Below are 24,201 nucleotides of genomic sequence, written 5' to 3' on the forward strand. Positions count from 1 at the left end.
TGTACTGTAACAAATCCATGTCTAGGTGGGCCCACACAGTTCACACCCATGTTGTTCAAGGGTCACCTATAGTTTTTATACTCTGAATGAGTCCTTTTTCAAAGAGGATTCTACACATTAGATGTCCTTTAGGATCTGGGTTCATTATGCCCCACTCTTTGTTTCATGTAGCTTTTCAAGGTTAAAATTAGGGTTCAGATCTTTCCCCTGGACCTCATCTCCCCATGTAGTCTGCTGTCTCACTTACGGATCCCAAGAGGGTCCCTAAAAAGCTGTCTCCCTTCCTCCACTGGTGAGCTGGACTTGGCAATGTAAAAACATTTTTAAGAACTCCTTTTCCCTAAGCTTACAGTGGAACCACCCCCCAGTAGCTCTTTTATTCTTCTTTTGCCTTGGAGCCCCACTTAGGGCCTCCCAAAAGGGAATACTTAACTCCTGCCCTGAGTCATACCACTTCTACCACAGGTAAGTGAAGGAGGAAGCCACTTGAGGAAAAAGATATTCGCATCAGTCCTATTAGAACTTTATTTCAGCATAGTAGCCTAATTTTGTATTTTCATACATCCTCATGTTAGAGTAAGAACAGTGAGAGGTATGTATATGACCTCCAGTTTAAAAAAAATACAAAAAACAAGTGTTAGTCTGTTTTTTGGAATCTTCTAGGGAGAGAGAAACACTTGTCTAATATTTTACAAGTATAGGTGACTTAAAATTATGAAGGTGATTGTGATGCTGCCCAGTGTAGGTTCCTGGATCTGAGATTGTGTGTGTAGCATGGATTGACTATGGGCAATTTACTTTTTTGAGACAAGGAAGACATGAAACTCCTGATATTTTATGTATGAGGAAAGTTCTGGACTATAATCCAGATGTATATCGGAGAGATAGTAATAGAAGTTTGCCAAAGTATAGTAAAAACTAATGGCAAACTGCAGGAATATTCGAAAGAGATACACAACTGTTCATTTTTATTCAGTTTATTTAGATGGTTTTAGGAACTATAATCTTGCTATTTTGTGGTCATTTTGGGTTGTGAAAGCTTTTAGGTACTATTTGGATTTGGTAGCTTTGAGCTACTTTTTGAAGCACAAAGTTTTTATAAAGGTTTTGTGAGTTCACATTTGAATGAACTTTCTATTTTTTATTTTATTATTATTTGTTAAGATTTTATTTATTTACTTATTTGTCAGAGAGAGAGAGCGTACAAGCAGGGGGAGTGGTAGGCAGAGGAAGAAGCAGGCTCCCCGCTGAGCAGGGAGCCCTGTGCGGGACTGGATCCCAGGACCCTGAGATCATGATCTGAGCTGAAGGCAGCCACTTAACTGACTGAGCCACCCAAGCGTCCCAACTTTTTTTTTTTCCCCCTCAAGATTTTATTTATTTATTTTGAGAGAGAGAGCATGTGTGGGTTTGGGCACAGGCAGAGGGAGAGGGAGAGAGGATCTGGACCAGAGTCTGCTCTGAGTAGGGCCTGACACAGGGCTGGATCTCAAACCTGAGATCATGACCCAAAACCAAGAGTCAAATGCTTAACTGACTGAGCCCCTGAATGAACTTTAAAATTAAGGCAGTTTGAATTAAAGCAGTTGTTTTAGATGCATTTGGGTGTGTAATGTCTTAGTTTAAACACCTTTGTAAGGTTTTAAAACTTGTTATGTTACAGACTGTTGGCAACACTTACGGTAATTTTTCACTAGCAACCATGTTTCCCCGGAGGGAATTTACCAAAGAAGATTATAAAAAGAAATTGTTGGATTTGGAACTTGCCCCAAGTGCTTCAGTGGTACTGTTGCCAGTATGTATATACGTATTTTTTTTTTTCTATCTTTACAATCCTGTTTGTTCTACTCTTGATCATTTCTTAAAATCAGTGGAAGGGAAGGTGAAACATGTACTGTGGATAATTAAATTCAGATTGTCCAAAAATATTAGATTAACTTATTGTTCCATTATCCTGTGCATTTTATATTTGTATTGCTAATGAGGCACTAAATAGATATTTTAATTTTCACCTTTTTTTCTCACCTATTTTCATGTACAAAAATGACCAGTAAGAGAAGAAAATAAGAAATGCACAGTATTGGTCTAATTTTAGTGTCCTTTATTTATGTACAACGCTACTGTTTACCAAGTTTTTAAAAAAAGATTTTAACATAAAAGTAATATTGATTTTTAAACATACTCATCACATTTGATCCTACAATATTTTAATCTCTAATGAAGAGGCTCAGAAAGTTTAAAATGACTTTGCCAAGGCCTCCCCTAAGTGCCAGAGATGGAGAGCCTGGGTCTTCTGTATTTTGATTAGGAATGTTTTCCTGGTTCTGAACTAGAGCCCCACACCTAAAACAATTAGCCTTCCAGTAATCAGGATTAATTTGTATTCACTGAGGTTTTGAAACCGTTACCTGTTTTTTAATAAGCAGGGAAGACTTTTCTTACCAAAGTTGTTAATTTCATTAGAAAAGGTTTCTCTTAAAAATAATTGGTTCATTTCACCAGAACTACTTTCTGTTTCAGTGTGTTATCATTACTCCTTTAAAAAATAGAGCTCCTAGAGGTCCCAGAGGTTTATATAAAATATACACCTGAAAAACAGCAGAAGATGGTAATTTTACCTTCTTGCAGTAAACTAAAGTCAATAGGACTTTGTTTTCGAGATAAAAGACTCATTCAGAACCTTGAGTGTGATGTGATTGGGCTCATGTAGCCTTTATTGAGGTTCATTTCTTAATTTTTAGGCAGGAAGACCAACTACATCCATGGTACATTCTTCCAGTGGAGACTTTTGGACATTGTTGGGGACAGTCCTTTACCCATTCCTTGCCATCTGGAGATTGATTAGCAACTTCCTATTTAGTAACCCTCCTGCACAGACCTCCGTGAGAGCAGCAGCGTCGGAGTCCTCAAACCTTGCAGCATCTAGCAACTCAGAAAAAAGGTATCTGTTTGTGTTTTCCCCATATGCAGAATGTGTTAGGAATGCCCAATGCCTTACTCAAAATGAACATTTTGTTATGGGTACTTTAAGGGAAAAAACTTAAATGTTCTGAAATTTTACTCTGTCATCTCTCCTGGGAAGCTCACTACCTGAGTTTTCTCAACCACCTTTCTAGAACCTACTCCACAAAAATCAATATCACTTCTGCGGGTTTTATTATTTATTGACTTCTCCTTATCAGAATATTTTGCTTGGTCTAAATAGTAGTATCTTTCTTGCTAACCATGTTTTGTCCATCAAGATATTTCATTTAATTAATTTCTCACAGTTATCTTGCATACATTTTTTTTGGAGGTGTCACTGGGCTTTAGGTAATTTTAATCCCTGGTAGCTCTTTAATCTGCTTCCTGTCTTCTTCCTGTCTTCATTTAGATAAAGACCAAACTGAGAAAACTGGATATTCATTTGAAAATGGTGCCTTCTTCAGAGTGTTATTTTACACTAGTCCCTTAAACAAAAGGTCTTCTCTTATTGCAGATGGCCAAGGTTAGAATGGTAATTCTAAACAACACCAGTGATTTTAGCTCATACTTCTGTTAAGAGTCTGCATATTTAAAACATGTTAATGGGAAGTATTTTCCTGGAAGGTGGGATTGTGGCTTTTTCTAATTAAATAATAGCACAATTTATTATAATATATATCTCTTGTTTTTAAGCACTGTTGAGCCATTAATACCTATTATAGCACATACACCAATCCTTTGTGATAAGTAATTAAAATCCTTGCCTCTGTCTGCCATCAGTAAGGAAAGTCCTTAGTCTTATATCCTATTGACTCTCTTGATGAAGATTTAGTGGATATTGTGACTGAGCTGATTTAGCCTTTATCTTGGTTTCTTTTGTAACTATTAGGAAGACCAGTCATATCCTTAGTACATTACTTAGTACTTATGCTTAGTACATTACTTAGTACATCTACTTAGTACATACAGAGAAATTCTTCTCTATACTGGGAACAGCATTCAAACTAGGTCTTGTTAGTGCTGAATTTTAGAACTCGTACTGAGCAATGGGTAGAAGCATTTAATTCTGAATTACTGTTATATAGCATAGCTTGCTGTGTGGGGTTTTTTTTTTTTAGTATTATTATTATTTTTTTTTTTAATTAATAAACTACCCCCAACGTGGGGCTCAAGCTCACGACCCTGAGACCAAGAGTCACAAGCTCTTCTGACTGAGCCAACCAGGCGCCCTGCTGTGTGGGCTTTTAAAACTTCTTTCAAGTAAGGGAAGAGATACTGGGTTGCGGCAAAGGATGAATGAATGTATATCTTGAGAGCAAAGCTTTGTGTTCCACTGTTGGCCCCCCCCCCCCCCGACCATTGGAGAATGTATTAGCTTAAATTTCACCCGTTTTCCTTTCCATTTGCAGATGCTGAAAGACTGTTTGTTCTTTTTTTTTTTTCCAGTGTCATTTATGAAATACATTTATTCATTGGACAATAAAACATATTTTCCTACAGACCTTTTCCTTTCTATTCTAAATCTATTCATTTAGTCACTCAAATAAAATTCATACTCAACTTTTTCTCCCTTTTTCCTTACCTTCTATATCTAATCTGTCAAAGTTTCACAGATTTAATCTCCAAAATATATTTTCATTCCTTTCCACTGCCTTAGTCAAAGATCTCATAATTTCTCACCAGAATCATTGGAATAATCCAATTGATCTTCCTATTACTAGATTTGCATCTGTCCCTTGTTTTAACCAGATTATTGCATGAGTTAACTTTTTTTTTCTTTCTTTCTTTAAATTATTAACATATAATGTATTATTTGTTTCAGGGGTATAGGTCTGTGATTCATCAGTCTTACACAATACACAGCGCTCACCACAACACAAGCCCTCCCCAGTGTCTATCACCCAGCCTCACCCCCCTCTCCTCCAGCAACCCTCAGTTTGTTTCCTGAGATTAGGAGTCTCTTATGGTTTGTCTCCCTCTCTGGTTTCTTCTTGTTTCATTTTTTCCTCTCTTCCCCTATGATCCTCTGCCTCGTTTTTCAAATTCCGCATATCAGTGAGATCATATGATAATTGTCTTTCTCTTGATTGACTTATTTCGCTTAGCGTAATACCTTCTAGTTCTATCCATATCGTTGCAACTGGCAAGATTTCATTTTTTGATGGCTGTGTACTATTCCATCTTGTGTGTGTGTGTGTGTGTGTGTGTGTGTGTGTGTGTGTGTGTGTATGTGTGTGTATACTACATCTTCTTTATCCATTCATCTGTCGATGGACACCTGGCTCTTTCCATAGTTTGGCTATTGTGGACATTGCTGCTATAAACATTGGGGTGCAGGTGTCCCTGTGGATCACTACCTTTGTATCTTTGGGGTAAGTACCCAGTAGTGCAATTGCTGGGTCATAGGGTAGCTCTATTTTCCACTTTTTGAGGAACCTCCATACTGTTTTCCAGAGTGGCTGCACCAGCTTGCATTCCCACCAACAGTGTAGGAGGGTTCCCCTTTCTCTGCATCCTTGCCAACATCTGTCATTTCCTGACTTGTTAATTTTAGCCATTCTGACTGGTGTGAAGTGGTATCTCATTGTGCTTTTGATTTGTATTTCCCTGATGCCGAGTGATATTGAGCACTTTTTCATGTGTCTGTTGGCCATTCGATGTCTTCTTTGCAGAAATGTCTGTTCATGTCTTCTACTCATTTCTTGATTGGATTATTTGTTCTTTGGGTGTTGAATTTGATAAGTTCTTTATAGATTTTGGATGCTAGCTCTTTATTTGATATGTCATTTGCAAATATCTTCTCCATTTCTGTCGGTTGTCTTTTGGTTTTGTTGACTGTTTCCTTTGCTGTGCAAAAGCTTTTTATCTTGATGAAGTCCCAGTAGTTCATTTTTGGCTTTGTTTCCCTTGCCTTTCGTGACATGTCTAGGAATAAGTTGCGACTGAGGTCGAAGAGGTTGCTGCCTGTATTCTCAAGGATTTTGATGGATTCCTGTCTCACGTTTAGGTCTTTCATCCATTTTGAGTCTATTTTTGTGTATGGTGTAAAGAAATGGTCCAGTTTCATTCTTCTGCATGTGGCTGTCCAATTTTCCCAGCACCATTTGTTGAAGAGACTTTTATCTGTTGCATAGTCTTTCCTGCTTTGTTGAAGATTAGTTGGCCATAGAGTTGAGGGTCCATTTCTGAGTTCTATATTCTGTTCCATTGATCTATGTGTCTGTTTTTGTGCCAGTACCATACTGTCTTGATGATTACAGCTTTGTAATAGAGCTTGAAGTCTGTAATTGTGATGCCACCAGCTTTGGTTTTCTTTTTCAACATTCCTCTCGCTATTCGGGGTCTTTCTGGTTCCATACAAATTTTAGGATTATTTGTTCAAGTTCTGTGAAAAAAATTGATGGTATTTTGATAGGGATTGCATTGAATGTGTAGATTGCTCTACGTAGCCTAGACATTTTAACAATAGTTGTTCTTCCAACCCATGAGCGTGGAACGTTTTCTCATTTCTTCGTGTCTTTTCTCAGTTTCTTTCATGAGTATTTTATAGTTTTCTGAGTAGAGAGCCTTTGCCTTTTTGGTTAGATTTATTCCTAGGTATCTTACGGTTTTGGGTGCAATTGTAAATGGGATTGACTCTTTAATGTCTTTTTCTTCTGTCTCGTTGGTATATAGAAATACATCTGATTTCTGTGCATTGCTTTTATATCTTGCCACCTTACTGAATTCTTGTGTGAGTTCTGGCAGTTTTGGGGTGGAGTCTTGTGCATTTTCCACATAAAGTATCATATCTTCTGTGAAGAGTGAGAGTTTGACTTCTTTGCTGATTCAGATGCCTTTTATTTTTTTGTTGTTGTTGTCTGATTGCTGAGGCTAGGACTTCTAGTACTATGTTGAACAGCAGTGGTAATAGTGGACATCCCTGCTGTGTTCCTGCCCTTGGGGGAAAAGCTCTCAGTTTTCCCCATTGAGAATGATATTCGCTGTGTTTTTTTCATAGATGGCTTTTATGATATTGAGTTATGTACCCTTTATTCCTACACGGTGAAGAGTTTTAATCAAGGAAGGATGCTGTGCTTTGTCAGATGTTTTTTCTGCATCTATTGAAAGGATCATATGGTTCTTGTCCTTTGTTTTATTAATGTAGTGTATCACATTGATTGATTTGCAGATGTTGAACCATGCTTGCAGCCCAGGAATAATCACTCTTGGTCGTGGTGAATAATCCTTTTAATGTACTGTTGGATCCTATTGGCTAGTAATTTAGTGAGAATCTTTACATCCATGTTCGTCAGGGATATTGGTCTGTAATTCTCCCTTTTGGTGGGGTCTTTGTCTGGTTTTGGGATCAAGGTAATGCTGGCCTCATAAAAAGAGTTTTGAAGTTTTCCTTCCATTCCTATTTTTTTGGAACAGTTTCAGAAGAATAGGTATTAATTCTTCTTTAAACGTTTGGTAGAATTCCCCTGGGAAGACATCTAGCCCTGGGCTCTTGTTTGTTGGGAGATTTTTGATTAGTGCTTCAGATCTCCTGCTGTTTGTGGGTCTGTTCAGGTTTTCTATTTCTTCCTGGTTCCGTTTTGGTAGTTTATATGTCTCTAGGAGTGCATCCATTTCTTCCATGTTGTCTAATTTGTTGGCATGTAGTTGCTCATAATATGTTCTTATAATTTTGTGTATTTCTTCAGTATTGGTTGTGATCTCTCCTCTTTCATTCATGATTTTATTAATTGGGTCCTTGCTCTTTTCTTTTGGTAAGTCTGGCCCGGGGTTTTATCAATCTTATTAATTATTTCAAAGAACCAGCTCCTAGTTTCCTTGATCTGTTCTGCTGTTCTTTTGGTTTCTATTTCATTGATTTCTGCTCTAGTCTTTATTATTTCTCTTCTCCTGCTGGGTTTGGGCTTTATTTGCTATTCTTTCTCCAGCTCCTTTAGGTGTAGGGTTAGGTTGTGTATTTGAGACCTTGTTTCTTGGGAAGGGCTTGTAGTGTTATATCTTCCCTCTTAGGACCACCTTTGCTACATGCCAAAGATTTTGAACAGATGTGTTTTCATTTTCATTTGTTTCCATGAATTTTTTTTAATTCTTTAATTTTCTGGTTGACCCACTCATTCTTTAGTAGGATGCTCTTTAGCCTCCATGTATTTGAGTTCTTTCCAACTTTCCTCTTGTGATTGAGTTCCAGTTTCAAAGCATTGTGGTCCAAAAATATGCAGGGAATGATCCCAGTCTTTTGGTACCGGTTGAGACCTGATTTGTGACCCAGCATGTGATCTATTCTGGAGAATGTTCCATGTGCCCTAGAGAAGAATGCATATTCTGTTGCTTTGGGATGGAATGTTCTGAATATATTTGTGAAGTCCATCTGGTCCAGTGTGCCATTCAAAGCCCTTGTTTCCTTGTTGATCTTATGCTTAGATGATCTGTCCATTGCAGTGAGTGGGGTGTTAAAGTCCCCTACTATTATTGTATTATTGTCAATGTGTTTCTTTGATTTTGTTATTAACTGGCTTATATAATTGGCTGCTCCCATGTTAGGGGCATAAATATTTACAATTGTTAGATCTTCTTGCTGGTTAGACCCTTTAATTATGATATAGTGTCCTTCCTCATCTCTTATTATAGTCTTTGGTTTTAAAATTTTACTTGTCTGATATAAAGATTGCCACCCCAGCTTTCTTTTAATGTTCATTACATGATAAATGGGTTTCCACCCCCTCACTTTCAATCTGGAGGTGTCTTTGGGTCTAAAATGAGTCTCTTTCAGACAGCCTGTCTATGGGTCTTGCTTTTTTATCCAATCTGATACCCTGTATCTTTTGATTGGGGCATTTAGCCCATTTACATTCAGGGTAACTATTGAAAGGTATGAATTTAGTGCTATTGTATTGCCTATAAGGTGACTGTTACTTTATATTGTCTCTGTTCCTTTCTGGTCTGTGTTACTTTTGGGCTCTCTCTTTGCTTAGAGAACCCCTTTCAATATTTCTCGTAGGGCTGGTTTGGTGATCACAAATTCTTTTAGTTTCTGTTTTGTCCTAGAAGCTTTTTATCACTCCTTCTATTTTCAGTGACAGCCTAGCTGGGTAAAGTATTCTTGGCTGCATATTTTTCTTGTTTAGTACCCTGAATATATCATGCTAGTCCTTTCTGGCCTGCTAGGTCTCTGTGGATAGGTCTGCTGCCAATGTAATGTTTCTACTGTTATAGGTTACAGACCTCTTGTCCTGAGCTGCTTTCAGGATTTTCTCTTTGTCTCTGAGATTTATAAGTTTTACAATTAGATGTCAGGGTATTGACCTATTTTTATTGATTTTGACAGGAGTTCCTTGTGCCTCCTGAATTTTGATGCCTGTTTCCTTTCCCAAATTTGGGAAGTTCTCCACTATAATTGGCCCCAGTATACCTTCTGCCCTCCTGCCCTTTTTTTTCTTCTTCTGGGATCCCAATTTTTCTAATATTGTTTAGCTTTATGGTATCAATTATCTCTTGAATTCCCCCCTGGTGATCTAGTAGTTTATCTCTCTTTTTCTCAGCTTCTTTATTCTCCATCATTTGTTCTTCTGTATCACTAATTATCTCTTCTGCCTTATTTATCCTAGCAGTTAGAGCCTCCATTTTTTATTGCACCTCATTAATAGCCTCTTTGATTTCGACTTGGTTAGATTTTGGTTCTTTTATTTCTCCAGAAAGGGATTCTCTAGTGTCTTCTATGCTTTTTTCAAGCCCAGATAGTATCTTTATAATCGTTATTCTGAACTCTAGTTCCGACATCTTACTAATGCCCATATCGGGTAAGTCCCTGGCAGTCAGTACTGCCTCTTGTTCTCTTTTTGAGGTGAGTTTTTCTATCTTGTCATTCTGTCCAGAGAAGAATAGATGAACAAGAGAACAAAATACTCAAAGGGCAACCACAACCCTAGAGAAATATGCACTAAACAAATCAGAAGAGACCTGAAACCAGGGTTGGGGGGGGGTGAGAATATGATCAGGCTGATGAATAGAACATAGCCATACACTAGATTTTGGGTGTATTTTGGTCTGTTAGAAGAAACTGCATCCCAAAATTTTAAAGAACAAAAAACATATATATACAAAAATAAGGTTAAATATAATGAAGGGATAGAATATGACTGTAAAAATGAAAATTAAAGATTTTAAGAAAGGAATTGATAAGTTGGTTGAAAAAAATTTTTTTTTAAATTTTTTAAAATTAAAGTTGAAGAATCATGGGGAAAAAGCCATGAGTTCTGTGTTCCCCTAGCACTAGAGTTTTGCAGTTCCCATTGATCAATAAACTTGGTCTTGGCTGGATGTTCTTGCTGATATTCTGGGGGAGGGGCTGTTGCATTGATTCTACAAATGTCTTTGCTCCAGGATGAATTGTACCGCCCTTGCCAGGGGCCAGGCTAAGTAATCTGCTCCAGTTTGCTCTTGGTAGCTTTTGTTCCTTGAAGGCTTTCTGTGCAGCCTCAGTGGATGAAAATTTGAACATGGTGGCCTCCCAATTTCTGGCCCTGGAGGAGCCGAGGGCTCAGGGCCCCACTCCTCAGTGCGCCCTCAGGGAAAAGCAGTCAGTCACTCTTGTCTCCCTGGTCTCTGACTGTACTCTGTGCTCACCCGGCCTGTGACTGAGCGTTTCTGTCTCTGGCACACGACCCCGTTTGGAGTCTCAAACCCAGCAGAGTCCTACGGTGTGCTCCCATGCCACTCTTCCCGGGGGAGGAAGGGGAGTCTCCCCAGATCTGCTGCTTGTTGGGCCCCTGCTCGAAGAGCTCAAAGAGCAGGGGCCCAGCTGTGCTGCAGATCACGGTTTATCTCAACCCCGAGCTGAGAGCCCACTCCTGGGCTCACTCTGCGGCTGGCTTACCCACTCTGATACCTGGGAGCTCTGCTGCACTTAGGCACCTCGGGTCTTCCTGTGACCCCGAGAGTCCTGAGACCCTACTGTCCCAGTGAGGGTTCCACCCCCCTGCTTAGCCACCAGAGTGACGTCCCTCACCGGAGCCGACTTCTAAAAGTTCCGATTTTGTGTACCGCTGCTCTATCACCTGCTGGTAGCCAGCTGACGGAGGCTCCCTTCCCCTGTGGTCTGTCTTCCCGTATATCACCTTGGATTCACTTCTCTGCACCTTCTACCTTGCAGAAAGTGGTCACTTTTCTGTTCGCAGAGTTGCCACTAGTCGTCTTCGATCTCCTGTTGAGTTCGCAGGTGTTCAGAATGATTTGATAGCTGTTTAGCTGAGTTCCTGGGACAAGACGAAATTTAGGTCTCCTACTCCTCTGCCATCTTGGACTCCATCAGTCTGTTTGTTCTTAATAGTTTTTATGTAAATCAATCCTTCTTACAGATTATGAAAGGATTAAAAATTATTGATGATTTCTGTAAATTAGGCTAGGAATGGAGCTTGGATAAACTCTAGGGTGCTGTGTAAGTTATAGATGCTTTAGTAGATAAATCAGTTTGTTAAATAATGAAAGATTGGTTAGCAGATGGCCTCATTCTCCTAAAGCTTAGAAAGTCATTAAGAGATTCATGGAAATGGAGCAGTGACTGGGCTGGTTTGGCTTGGAGAACAGATGAAGTTAAACTGCCAAAAATGTGTATAGTCTTGTGCCATGTTAGGAGATACGAGTATCTCCCCTGGACTCTCCATAAAGTACAGCTGTCTGTCCTGACGAAGTGTAAAGGAAACAGCTTTGTATTACTGCTGTTTTCACTTTTTGTCGCCTTCTCTTTTCTCCTTCTCTTCTTACATCAGGGACCCAGTCAGGAAAAGAGTGCTGGAGAAACGGGGGGAAGACTTTAAGAAGGAGGGGAAGATCTACAGATTGAGGACTCAAGATGACGGTGAAGATGAAAACAACACCTGGAATGGAAATTCTACTCAACAGATGTAGTGTGACAAGTACAGTATGTGCAATAATCATTGTTTCCCTTATGATTTAATGCAACTAAAACTCTACTGGAGAAGTGGGACTGCTTTTTTGTTTTCCAGCTGGTCTATAAAGTCTCTTTATTCCTGCTTAGTGGGTTAAAGTTGTTTAACTCCTCAGACAACTCAAGAGATGAGATAACTGGCCGCTAGGTCCTTGCATATGGTAACCAATTGCTAGAAGCCTAAAAGAATCAAAAGGTCTGCCACAGCCCCCCTTTATCAGCTTTGTTACTCAGTATCTCATATACTTATTAGCCCCATGCTCTCAGATGACACGTTTTGTTTAGAGCTGTTTTGCTCCAGAACTCTTAAGTCCACACAAAGTAACTGGTATGTCATGGAGTAATTTGACTCTGAGAGCATTTTTAACCAGCCAATCAGATGATAATTTATGTTTAACTTTTCTCTTTTTGCTCATCAGCTGCAAGCAATATCTTGTAGTTTTTAATCTTAAACACTGAATAAAAAATCTTTTCCAAAAATCGAAATGATCTTAGTTTTGCTTTGAGTTTTCTTATCCTAGTATCTTTTTGTTGCACAGGGCTCTGTTGAGGTCATTTGTTTGATTTTTTTCCCCCCAGTACTGCCCTGGAGCTATCTCAGGAAAGTAGCTGTGACCACCCTACTTGACATATCACTGAAGGAAGATGTTTTCTGACATACATGGATGCTATGTTGCTGTCTGTCCTAAGTCAGTGAGGCATCACTTTGTTTGCATAATGTTATGTATGGTCTTTGTTCTCCTCAGATGCAAAACAGCTGCTGAGTTACAGCTAGTTCTCCGTCACCTTTATCCTGAAGTTTTGCTCTGGACAGTCACCTTTCAAAGACCTAAAGTACCTGTAGGTAGGACAGGAAGTATGGAATAAAGATATGCCTTCTGCTCATTTGGTTATTCTTAAGAATTTTAAAGAGATTCTTAACCTGACTTACATGATACTTCATTCCTTTGTTCTGGTAATGGAGACCACTAACTTGTAATGTTTGAGAAAGAGTAAGCTTGACAGTTCCTCTTTTAACCTTCCATTTTTAGATTGGAAGATAGCATTTTTGAGTGACCTTATAGACTGACTCAATTTTGTAACGGGAAGAGGAAATTTTCTCAGAGCAAACTTTCTGTTTTTCACCTATGAAATAACGATTTTTAAAAATGCTAATAATGTTGGCAAGGAAACAGCCAGGCTATGATGTTGGTAAGAGTGAAGACTGGTATACTCTTTCCAGAAAACATCAGCAGCCTTAAATGTTTCAAACTCCTTGATCATTTTTTCTAAGGAATGATCATAAATGTACACAAAGTTTAGGTACAAACATACTCGTTAAGTCTTATACCAACCAAATGCCTTCTGCAGAAATAATTAACTTTTGATGAGGAGAAATGGTACAATACTAATTTATCAATTCAGTTTAACATGTTTTCATTGACTACCTGTTATGTGTTTAGGGGGAAAAAAGCAGAATACAGAGTTGTAGGTACAGTATGATCTCAGCTTTGTAAACACATTTTATATATAGATAGTACCTGTATTAACGTAAAGAAAACAACCAAACATTAACAATGGTAAGATGGTTATTTGTTCTTTTAGTTCTTTTTGCACCTAATTGGTTTTCCCACTTTTCTGCAATGATCATATTACTTGCATAATTTAAAAAGTGAGTTTGGAAAAGAAAAATTTTCACCAAGCATCCCATTTAAGTAAAGGATTATAATCTTGAAAAATACAGCAATATGTGATTTAAAAAAACCCCAAACCTTTCAAATGGGTGTGACCCTGCTAATAACTATTAGAAATATGCTTGCAGAAACTTGGAGTACCTCGTTTGTTTGCTTGAAAAAAATTAGATTTCAGAGAAACGTACATAAAAGAATGTTCACAATCTGAGTAGGAGGGTCCCTCCTCTGTTTTATAATTTAAAAAGTATACTTGGTAAAAAATTCAAAACAACATAGAAGGCTGTGAGATGAAAATAAGTCTCTTTCCTTGCATCTTACCCCAGAGGTAACTCCAGAGTAACCTCTAGTAACAGTTTCTTTTGTAATCTTCAGAAAATGTTACACATATATAAGCCAATATGTGATATTTTTTAAATACGATCATATTATATATACTGCTCTGCATCTTGTTTTTTACTTACACAGTCTTGAAGATCTTTCCCTGTCAACACATAGCTACCTCATTCTTATTAATGGCTGTGTAACATTTTACTTGATAAATGTACCCCAACTTAATCTGTTCTCTGGTGGCATCCATTAGTTATTACAGGGTTTTTTTTTTTTCCCCCGCTTGTTTTTGTTTTTCTATTAGAAATACTGCTATACTGAACATCTTTGGGACAGTATCTTCTTAGCTGTGAAAATATATAGTACCTGTACAGTAGGCTATGTTTGTATAACTGAGTCATGGAGTGTTTGTTTGCAGTTTGGATTATAAATGCTGTTGCCAGACTGTTGCCTCTAAAGGCTTTATGAATTTACTCTCCCACCAGCAGGTCTCAGAATGGTGATTTCCCCATATTCTTACCAACACTGTTACATTTTTTCATCTTTGTCAGTGGTAGATGAAAAATTGTATGCATTTTATATGCATTGTATTGATCACGAATGTCGTTGAGTGTCTTAATATTACTGGTCATTTCAGTTTATTTTGAGAACTGCCTGTATTTGCCAATTTTTATTTTTTTCATCTTTATTGATATATAAGAATTCCATGTACATAAAGAAATTTAGCCCTTTGTCTAGCATATGCTATAAATATTTTCTCCCTGTTTATCTTTTGATGAGTATGTTGACAGTAATTTTTTGCCACAGTATTTGTGTGATCAGATTTATCAGTGTTTTTCTTTATGGCCTCTGGGTCGTAAGTCTTGCTTATAAATACTTCTCTTTGAAAATTAATTTTAAAAAATCCACCCTTCCGTCCTAGTATTCTCATGGTTTCATTTCTTTTACATTTAAGTCTAGTATCCTGGGATGGGATCTGGCTCCCTTCCCTGTGGCTAACATCCTCAGGAGCTAACCTCTTGACCCACCACCATTTATGGACTACTCTGTCTGTCCCCCTAATTTGGCATGCCACCTTTGCCCTGTCCTTTATGCCCATATGTAGTTGTTTATGTGTAGTCTTCCCTTTTGTTAATCTTTCTTTTCTCTCCCTGCTACCAAGCTATTTTTTTTATAACTAGCTCTATAATGCTTTTTCTTTTTTTTTGCCCAGATTGTTCTGGCTCTTCCTACAGGTTTATTTAATGTGAAACTTTATATCCGTCTATGCCCCCCTCCTCAAAAAAGTTACATTGAATTTTGAGATTTAGATGTAATTGACAACTTACAATACTGTCTTTCTCTCAGTTTTAGAACTACCCTTACCCCCATCTGACAAACTTTTCCATCTGTTGATAGAGGAAAATGCTTCTATACCATAAATTGTCAGGTTGGGGCCCCCAGCAGTGAAACATTTGATAGGAATTTTCTACAGATACAACAAATTCAGGTAAGGAATGCCTGCAAGAAACAAAATTTCAAGCATAATCATTTAATTTTATTTTAAGTAAACTCCATGCCACATGTGGGGCTCAGACTCATGACCCTGTGGTTAAGAGTCACATGCTCCACCAACCCAGCCAGCCAGGCACCTGATGATCACTCTTTTAAATCTAGCTGAAAACTACTCTTTATTTTTAAATAACATTCTCCCTGATATCTAGAAATAAGTTTTTAAGTATTCTACATTGAGATTGTCTTATTATTATTATTAGCACATTGAGGGGAATTGATAAAGACCACATCATCTTTCTGTGCTCCCACCACTACTCTGAATGTGTTTTGTGAATAAACACACAAAAGGAGCAGGTGTGCTTTCTGTGCCCTGTCTCCTGTGCTTGCTGGAGACAGATGTGGTCCTTTATCCTCAAGAGGCTGATAGTAGAGAAATATATACTTCCAGTATAATATGGACAAGCTGTAATAGGGGGTATTTATGAGCAAAGTAGAGGAAGGAATGTTTTGGGGAATTCAGGGGAAGCTATGCAGAGAGGAAAGTGCATTGTTTGAGCTGAGATTCGAAGGCATTTTCGGAAGAAGGGGCATCCTAGGGAGAAGAATTGTATTTGCAAAAACACGAAGAGGGGATAGTCAAGGGCTTACACGAGGTTCAGAATTACCACAAATTGAGAGAGAAAGAAGAGAAATAAGCTAAGTGAACCAAGGGCAGATTACATGGGCCTTTGAAGTCATCCTGGGCAGGGGGAAGTTAGGAAGGATATAAAAGGTGGCTATGAGGGGAATAAAGGATCATTCAGAGGTCATCTCTCTTTGGATGGTAGGGTATCTCTGCCCAGGGAATATGTAATGTAAGCAGAAAGCATGGGTCTGGTGGAAAAGCTTAGAAGCCCCAGAGGGCTTGTGTGACTGCATAAATTCTTGGGAACCTACCTTCTCAAGGAGAAGCAGCCATAGGCTATAGGACATAGCTCACAGTACCATTTTTCTTTTCTAAGCAACATAAGGTCTGAGGCTGGGAAGCAGTTTGAAGAGAGGGCAGGAGATGACAATGCAGTCCATCTACACAGTGGAGTTGATGTCTTATAAAAAGGATTGCTATGGTTTTTACTCATATTTCCACCTACAAAGCCTCTGAACCTTAAAAGAGCCCGGTTAAGTGGCTCATAGAACCACCCGATGAGGTCAGTACTTGCACATTTCCACAAGAGCCAGGTGCAGGATCTTCCAGTGCTCTCATGAATTCCTGATACTGGGACAAGACGTATTTCCATTTTAATTAGAGACGAGACTTCAAGATTCATATAGTCCTACAGCGCAGAAGGCCTTTATGAAGAAATCTGGCATGGGCAGATGATCCTAAGGAGTTTGTGGGCAGTGAAGGTGTACAGGCAAACTAGGCTTGTTTTGCAGAACTGGAGCAAGTGGTAACTTGTGGGTCAGAATGCAGAAATAGTGCTCAATTCCTGTTGGCCTGCTTGTGTTTTCCCTTGCTTGGAGTGCTTACGGTACTTGTATGACAAAAATGTCACACAACAGACGCCGAGAATCGCGAGAGAAAAGAGTACATACAAAGCTGTCTGGGCTTCTGTCACACCTAGTGCTAACCCCAGGAACCGCACCTCCTCCTTTCGCATGGGGCTGACTGTAGGTCCAGCACCTAGGAGAGGAAGACAGAGGGCAGTTTATGCACTCGCACAGGTGTAGTTAGCAGATCCATGTTAACCGATATTCCTTGGAATAGAGTGACACGGGCATCCAGCGCGAGCTCATTGCTGAGCTGATGACAGGATGCATCCCTTTCACGGAGTTACTGAACCTCTGAATGAAGTAGTTGGAGTAAAGTGGATAATTACCTCTTTTCTGTAGTAATTTATGCTTTTCAGTCATTCAGATCTTAGGCCCATTACATCTTGCCAAGCACTGTGTCTGCAGTCATTGTGTTAGATCCTTATGTCCACCTGAAGGCACGTGCCTGGTTTCTTGCCTCAGGTTGCAGAGTTAGTGGTAGGGCTGGGACAAGAATCTAGACTTGCTCTTCCCAGACCAGGGCCTAGTTTCTAGATGTACCATTAATCTTTGGTTCCCTTGGTTCATCTTAAGAATGGAGCATTCAAAGATATTTTGGTTGAATGAATGAATGAAAATAAATATTGGAAAGGCAGAGAGGAGGGGAATAAACTAGAAGAAAATAGACTGAAAAGGCCCCTCTCATCCTCTGGCTTTAGTCCCTCCCAGAGCCACCTCTCACCTTCTGGCTGGAGACAAGGGTGTGGCCCCGCAGCAGGGTCAGGGAAGCCGTTGCACCGGGCTATCGAGGCGAAGAACTTGGCTGATGCTTTTGGGATTCTTGGCAGAGAAGGGTCCGTGTAGTTCACAAAATGCAGACCAAACCGCTCTGCAAAGCCTGTGGCCCACTCAAAGTTGTCCATCACACTCCAAACCGTGTATCCTCGAAGGTCCACCTTATCTTGCACAGCTGCCCAAATGCAGAGGCTACAGTGTGAGCTTCCTTTGTTTTATTAAAGAGCCCATTCCGCCCAGCCTCCAGAAGCCGCGGCTTCCTGCAGCTCTCCCAGTCCCCGCTTGCAGGTGAAGGGTCCTCTGTGGATGGACTTAGAGCCATCAGCATTTTCCTAGAAAGGCTCAGTCCTGGATGGGAATCAGGAACATTCGTAGACTACATTAATCCTGCTGAGTCACCTGCAGTCCTGTCTCCACATGTTGGCATACCAGTCTTGGGGAGCGCCTTAGAGCGCTAATGCTTCTTCCAAAGGAGAATAAGTGCCCCTTGGAAAAGATTTTCACTGGACTAGGACTTTCTAACCGTTTCTTTCTGCTGCTGCAGCACTCACTCTTCCACTTAGCATTAGAGTCCCTTGTCCTAATCCCATCCCAGAGGGTTCTGCTGAGCTGAGGGTCTCAAATTTCCGCTTGAGGAACAAAAGACCCTACAGACAGCCCCCACAGCCTGCATCTCCTCCTCCTAGCTCCTGCCTTCAGCAGGCCGCTGCTGGTCAGGGACATCAGACATCAGGAATGATCCCGCAGAGCAGATGACTCTGGCCAGGAATTCAGGTCTCACTCTATCATCAGGCAACTGGGGTTGTTTGCTGAGCTTACATCTAGGAAGGAAAAGACTCAGAGTGCAGCCTCAAAAGCTTAAACCCAACAGAAGTGAGAAGCCACCTCTTTCTCATGGTGGGGTCTCATGGATACAGTATTCCCCTAACTGGAGACATTAGCAGGCGTTTCCGGTGGTGAAAGGTGCACATGGAGTAAGGGATGGGCCTGTCCTACCTTTCAGGGCTTCGTTGATGTAACTGCGGAGGTAGTAGATCCTGAGGGTGTCACTGAGGTCCGTTTCTCCCCGTTGGGACACTCCATTCTCTGTTATATAAATTGGGGGGTTGTTGTACTCCTCCTTCAACCAGTTCAGTATCTTCCTGAAGCCAAATGGTGTCATCTTCAGCCAGAAGGAACCAGAGTCGGGCCAAGAGCGATCTGCGATGGAGGCAACTCCCCTACAGGTGCAAACACCAGAGATTAGGTCTTAATTTGTAAATCCCTAGAGGCCCTTTGCACAAAACACAAAGCAGGATTTATCCTAGGAAAAGCCTTAGGTTTAGTCTAGACTTGACAGTCATGACTAACCGCAAAGAGTCAGGTTGCCTCACATTCTCTTTTCATTAGTTCTAGTTGTGCTGCTCAATGCTGGGGTAGCTGTGACAGGCCACCTGAGCTCTCTCTGTGCACCTCTACAGATGAATGGCTTTACTCATGGACTGATCCCTCCAAAGGCTGTGAAAGGCTCTGGGATTCCCTGATCACAGTCTCCAGTAGGATCTGAGTGCTGTGTCAGGAGAGAATGGGCTTCCCTGCGTCAACAACATCTAGTCAACACCAGAGGTGTGGCCACAGGCACCAGTGGTTGGGGCCCCCATTTGTGTGAGGACAGGGAGCAGATAGGCTGGGACCTGCTTTAAGAGCCCAAGATCCTGCTTCTCTCCAGCGATAGACCAGGGGAGGGCAACAGCTTGTGCCAAAGAAGCACCTCCTGGGGGAAGCACAGAAACTTGAACGTCTCCAGAATCTTTTTTTTTTTTTTTTTAATTTTGCTTAACTTACAGAATTGGTTTCTAGAGTAATATTCAGTGATTTGTCACTTACATAAAACACCCAGTGCTCATCACCACAATTGCCCTCCTTAATACCCATCACTCATGCAGCCCATCCCCACCCACCTCCCCTCCACCAACCCTCAGTTTGTTCTCGATCGTTAAGAGTCTCCTGTGGTTGGTTTCTCTCTCCTTTCTTTTTCTCCCCTTCCCGTATGTTCATCTGTTTTCCTTCTTAAATTTCCCATATGAGTGAGATCATATGGTATTTATCTTTCTCTGCAGAGTCATACATTTCAAATAAGAACCAATTATTTAGATCTTAATGTCCAAATCCTTCAGAAAAAAAAAAAGTCTTACCAGTAACTGAATTTTTCTTGCTCAGCTGAAGTGGACCCAGAATATTTTATAAGTGTCAACATAGTTCACAGGGAGACAATGCAAGGAACCATGAGGCAGCAAGACTCCGGTGGGTGCTTGGATAGGGACCGGCGGGGGGGGCAGGGTGTTCTCAGACCCCTCAGCGAGTCCAACTCTGGGGGTTGCAGAAATGCAGTTGGGGGGGGGGTAGGTGTTTAAAAGGACCTCGATTCACAGCTGATGTGGAAACATGCTTGTTATAAAAGGAACAAGACAGTGTATATCCATCTATATGTCTCTCTATATATCAATATCATTGTGGTTTTGGTAATACATTTTTATGTATAAATACATACCACATAAACTATACTTATAGTTTATATCATGTATGTACTTACATGTTATATTTATGAAGAGAAGGAGAGTAGTATACCTCCTACACATATGCATACACTTCTGGAATGACACCCATAAGAATTTCCTATTCTTGCTTTCTGATGTTTCCACCGTAAGTATATTTGTATAATGCAAAAATAATAGTTTGACATTTACCCCAAAAAGGGGAAAAAAAAACACAACGAAACCCTTACTGTTATTTTGACTGAAATACATCTGATAAGTGAAACAAATCTGACAAAAGAAGAAAACCAAGGGAAGAAAAATACATGAAGTCTTGAACATGTTTGACAAGAACTCCAATCTTGTCTGTCTCAATGAGAAGCACCTTAGAAATCCTAGCAGGTATTACTAGCGGACTGACAGAGGTTTGACTAGGTATCTCAGGAGTGGACTCATCCTCAAATGCCAGGATATATGGTATCAGGAGACAGCTCTCTGAGGCTGTGCACTAAGAGCTGGGCAAAGGGCACCTTGCTGTCTTCTCCAAAGATTGTTCCACATGCCCTGTTGGCCGACTTACCTGTCTGCATCAAAGGAAGAGATCCAAGAGGCATAGTCAAGGTTGTAGGCCAGGACGGTGGTGTAGTGATTGAACCCAAAAAAGTCATAGGTGCCATTGATCCTCCTCTTCTCACTCTCCGTGAACTCTGGGAGCCTGGGTGGAAGGAGCCATAAGTGTGGGGCTTGAGCATTATGCTTTGGGAAGAGAATGTCCTGGGGCAGGGTTGGGGGAGCTCTCTAAACTATAGGCCTAGTGGGGGCAGGCGGGGTGCTGTCCAGAAGCAAGCAGAGATCCTTCCAGCTGCTGCTGAAAGCACCCGAGGCTCCTCCCACCAGACCAAAAACCTCACTTCCCTTTTTTGTAACAAGACCCTCTGTCTTCCTGTTGGCCAGTTCAAACTCCAAGTGACTTTTAGAAACCTCTTCAGGGCCATACACATGGACATTATGTACACACAGGTATATTTTTATTTACTTCAATAATTAACATGCATCTTCTAATACTTAACCACCTATGATAGATTCTGAAATCAAGAACAGGTCAGAGATACATCCCTTGAGACTAATCCTTCATGGTCACAAGGTTTTAATATAATTTCTATTTCCATAATCTGCCCTTTCTAAGGTACTCTGTTTCTGTTGTGATTTGTTTAGGCATGCCTCTTTTCTCCAAAGTCCATCCTTATTAGTAGGGGAAATATTTTTTAAAAATTCATTGAACTTTTGAGATTTGGACTTTATGCTCACATGATTTTACTACGCTTTTTTTTAAACCTCTGGTGGAGCATTTTCCACATGTACCCTAGGTGAGGCTTTTCTACAGAACATGGCTGACATGCACTTGGGGGCAGCACTTACAGGTTCCACAACCGAATCTGATCTCGTGTGTCCTGACAGGGAACCCCTGGGGCTGCTAGTTTAGGATTGCTTAGAGATGACCCTGCTTAGGCACCTGACACTTCCATCTTGACTGAGATTTTTGCTGCCATTAACCTGGTGGATCAAAACCTTCCCCCACTGGGGTTTCTGAAATGCTGGGAGAAAACTAAAGCCCAAACCCCTCACACCTCTCACCCTCCTGCCCAGAAGCTAGCAGTGGCTCGTTAGGGCCTCTGCCCTGTGGCCTTTCCCCCCACCCCCAGCCACTCGGCCAGTTCCCCCAACTCTCAATTGCAGGTACCCACTCATTCCCAGCAGGCCAGCGCTCACGCCCTTCCCCTCAGTTGGAATGCCCTCTGCTCTCCCACACGCTATGCATTGTCAAGACCCAGCTTAAGTGATGTCCCACCTTGTCCATGAAGTCTGGTTCTACTCAGCCCTCCCTCATCTCATCTTCTGAATTTTCTTTGTATGGAGAAATTAGGGAAGAGAACTATAGTGGTGAAGTTACTCTCTTCCCAGCTGGCGTGTCGGCAGCTTGAGGAGCCAGGCTTGGAAGCCTCTCCTTACATGGATCTTACTGGACCTGGCCCTGACCTGGGCACACAGTAGGTGCTCAGCCGAGTTGTGTCGATGGACTAGAGTGCCAGCATGCTTGTTTGAGACCAGAGTTAGCAGATCCGACCTTGAGGCACAGCCCGCTCAGTGGGACTTGCCCCAGCCTGGGCAGGAGTGCGTTGTAAGGATGGGGACTGGATTCTTGAACCTGCACAGCTGGGCTACATAAGGGAAAGGCTCCACTGGCTATGTTAGGAATTCATACCTTTGGAATTCCTTTTATCCTCCCTGCTCATGGTCACATGAGTTCCCTTGGAGCTTGTGGGTATATTCCCTTAAGGCCAGGTCACTCTGTCCCCTTCTGCACACCACAGCTCTAATCCTAGTCAGATGACTCTTCAACTCAGAGTGGGGGCCCTGGAGTCAGCTTGGTTTCAAATCCCAACTCTCACTTCAGTAGCTGGGTAATCTTGCCATAATCTTTGTGCCTCAGTTTATTCTTCCTTAAATACGACTAAGAATGCCAATAGAAGATGGATAAATGCCAAGTGTCCATGTTGCTATTACTCCCTTGACAGAAAGAGGAGTGGACCAAAAGTAGGACTGCTTTGGTGCAACCATCGCCCCCTACTGGCCAAATGACAAAACGCACGTGCCTGGCAGTTCCCCACTGCTACTCACATTCACTCATAAGGTGGTGGTGATATATTAACTAGGATGAGCTGGGGAATTCGTCCTTGCGTGAGGTGGTGGATTGCTAAGAAGACAAATTTCCTGGCGGTCCTACAGAATAATAACCACGTCTACGTTTTGTCAAATACACAGCAAGGCCCTGTCCTCAGCTGAGAGCTTCACATGTGCAATCATGTTCAGTCTTCCCAGCCAGCAGGGAACCTCAGAGATACATACAGTAATTTGCCTAAGACAGGCCTCTGACTGTCTCTGACCCCAACGGCCATGCTGTCACCACTGAGCTGTCCACCAGGAGCCTCAGTTTGGCATCACGGATCAGACTTCCTCCTGACCTTTCCCTGGCTGAGCGCGTGGGCACCAGGACTTACCGAGACTTGCTGAGGCCCGCAGCCAAGCTCCGGTCACGGATCCGTGTCTTCATCACCTCGTTATAATCACCATTCTTGAAAATAGGATGTGCAAACCAGCCTCCCATAAACTGCAGGTGGGGTGGGGGTGACAGCCTGGGCATTAACGGGGTCACACTAGGAGACAGCAGCTCTCCTGCTCACAAGTCACTGACCTCAGAACCCACCCTCTCCTCCCACCCCCACCCCCACACCCCCGGGCTTAAACTTGCATCTCCTCTGCAGCTGTTCGCATGTTCCAGCTTAAATGCCCACAGGTCTTCCCACCTGCTAGTCTCCTTGCGGGCAGGGCCGCATTCTCAACCCCTGCAGCTCAAAAGGAATGAACTGCACTGAGCACTGCCTCAGAACCCAGTAGATGCTGCCTGGCTGCCCTTGGCAGGGTCCCGCAGAAGACCAGGAGAGACTAGAAGCCTCCAGGCTGTGGATTTCCTCTTACCCCAGAGTAGGCCCTTCCCCATCATCCTGCCTAAGGATCAACCAGAACTCTGGGGAGGGCTGAGTTGCAAGGCTTTCCTGGCTACCCAAGGCCAAGAGTTCCCTGGGGAACTTTTCAACCTATTTTCTTTAATGGGGTCTAGACAATCCTTACCCTTAAGGAGGATATGTAGCACCCAAATATGATGATGCTGGGGTCCTGAGAGGCTCCTTCGGTCTCTCCCCATCGCCCCCTCACTTGCTGGCTGATGCCTTAAATGTGGGGTGAGGGCAGCTTCCATTCTCAAAGAGGAGGCTTTGGAACACACGCTGGCAAAAGAGGCCTTGTGCACTCGAGGTAACAAAGTGTTTCCGCGGAAGCTGATTTGGGGTATGTGTGTATCCTGATCCTGGGCCACAGTATCAGAGTTCATCAGGCGGCTCAATCTAATGAGATCAGAGCT

The 24,201-nt window shown here is 41.6% G+C and overlaps 2 protein-coding genes across 2 annotated transcripts in view; one reads left to right on the forward strand and one right to left on the reverse strand.

Moving 5' to 3' along the window:
- Positions 1-12,394, forward strand: part of UBXN4 (UBX domain protein 4) — a 51,345-nt gene extending 38,951 nt beyond the window's left edge. The window contains exons 11-13 of the mRNA XM_045782861.2: positions 1,664-1,795; positions 2,742-2,941; positions 11,730-12,394. Coding sequence (XP_045638817.2) covers positions 1,664-1,795; positions 2,742-2,941; positions 11,730-11,868 — 471 coding nt within the window. The 3' untranslated portion in view covers positions 11,869-12,394. The remainder of the gene's footprint in view (positions 1-1,663; positions 1,796-2,741; positions 2,942-11,729) is intronic.
- Positions 12,395-15,457: 3,063 nt separating this feature from the next.
- LCT (lactase) overlaps positions 15,458-24,201 on the reverse strand; it is a 50,322-nt gene continuing 41,578 nt past the window's right edge. The window contains exons 13-17 of the mRNA XM_045782850.2: positions 23,282-23,391; positions 20,803-20,937; positions 18,706-18,929; positions 17,657-17,884; positions 15,458-17,065 (exon numbers count right to left, since the gene is read on the reverse strand). Of these exons, the coding sequence (XP_045638806.2) occupies positions 16,845-17,065; positions 17,657-17,884; positions 18,706-18,929; positions 20,803-20,937; positions 23,282-23,391 (918 nt within the window). The 3' untranslated portion in view covers positions 15,458-16,844. The remainder of the gene's footprint in view (positions 17,066-17,656; positions 17,885-18,705; positions 18,930-20,802; positions 20,938-23,281; positions 23,392-24,201) is intronic.

The sequence above is a fragment of the Ursus americanus genome, chromosome 1, assembly GCF_024610735.1.
Source record: "Ursus americanus isolate L20-20 chromosome 1, mUrsAme1.1.p, whole genome shotgun sequence".
Classification (NCBI taxonomy): domain Eukaryota; kingdom Metazoa; phylum Chordata; class Mammalia; order Carnivora; family Ursidae; genus Ursus; species Ursus americanus.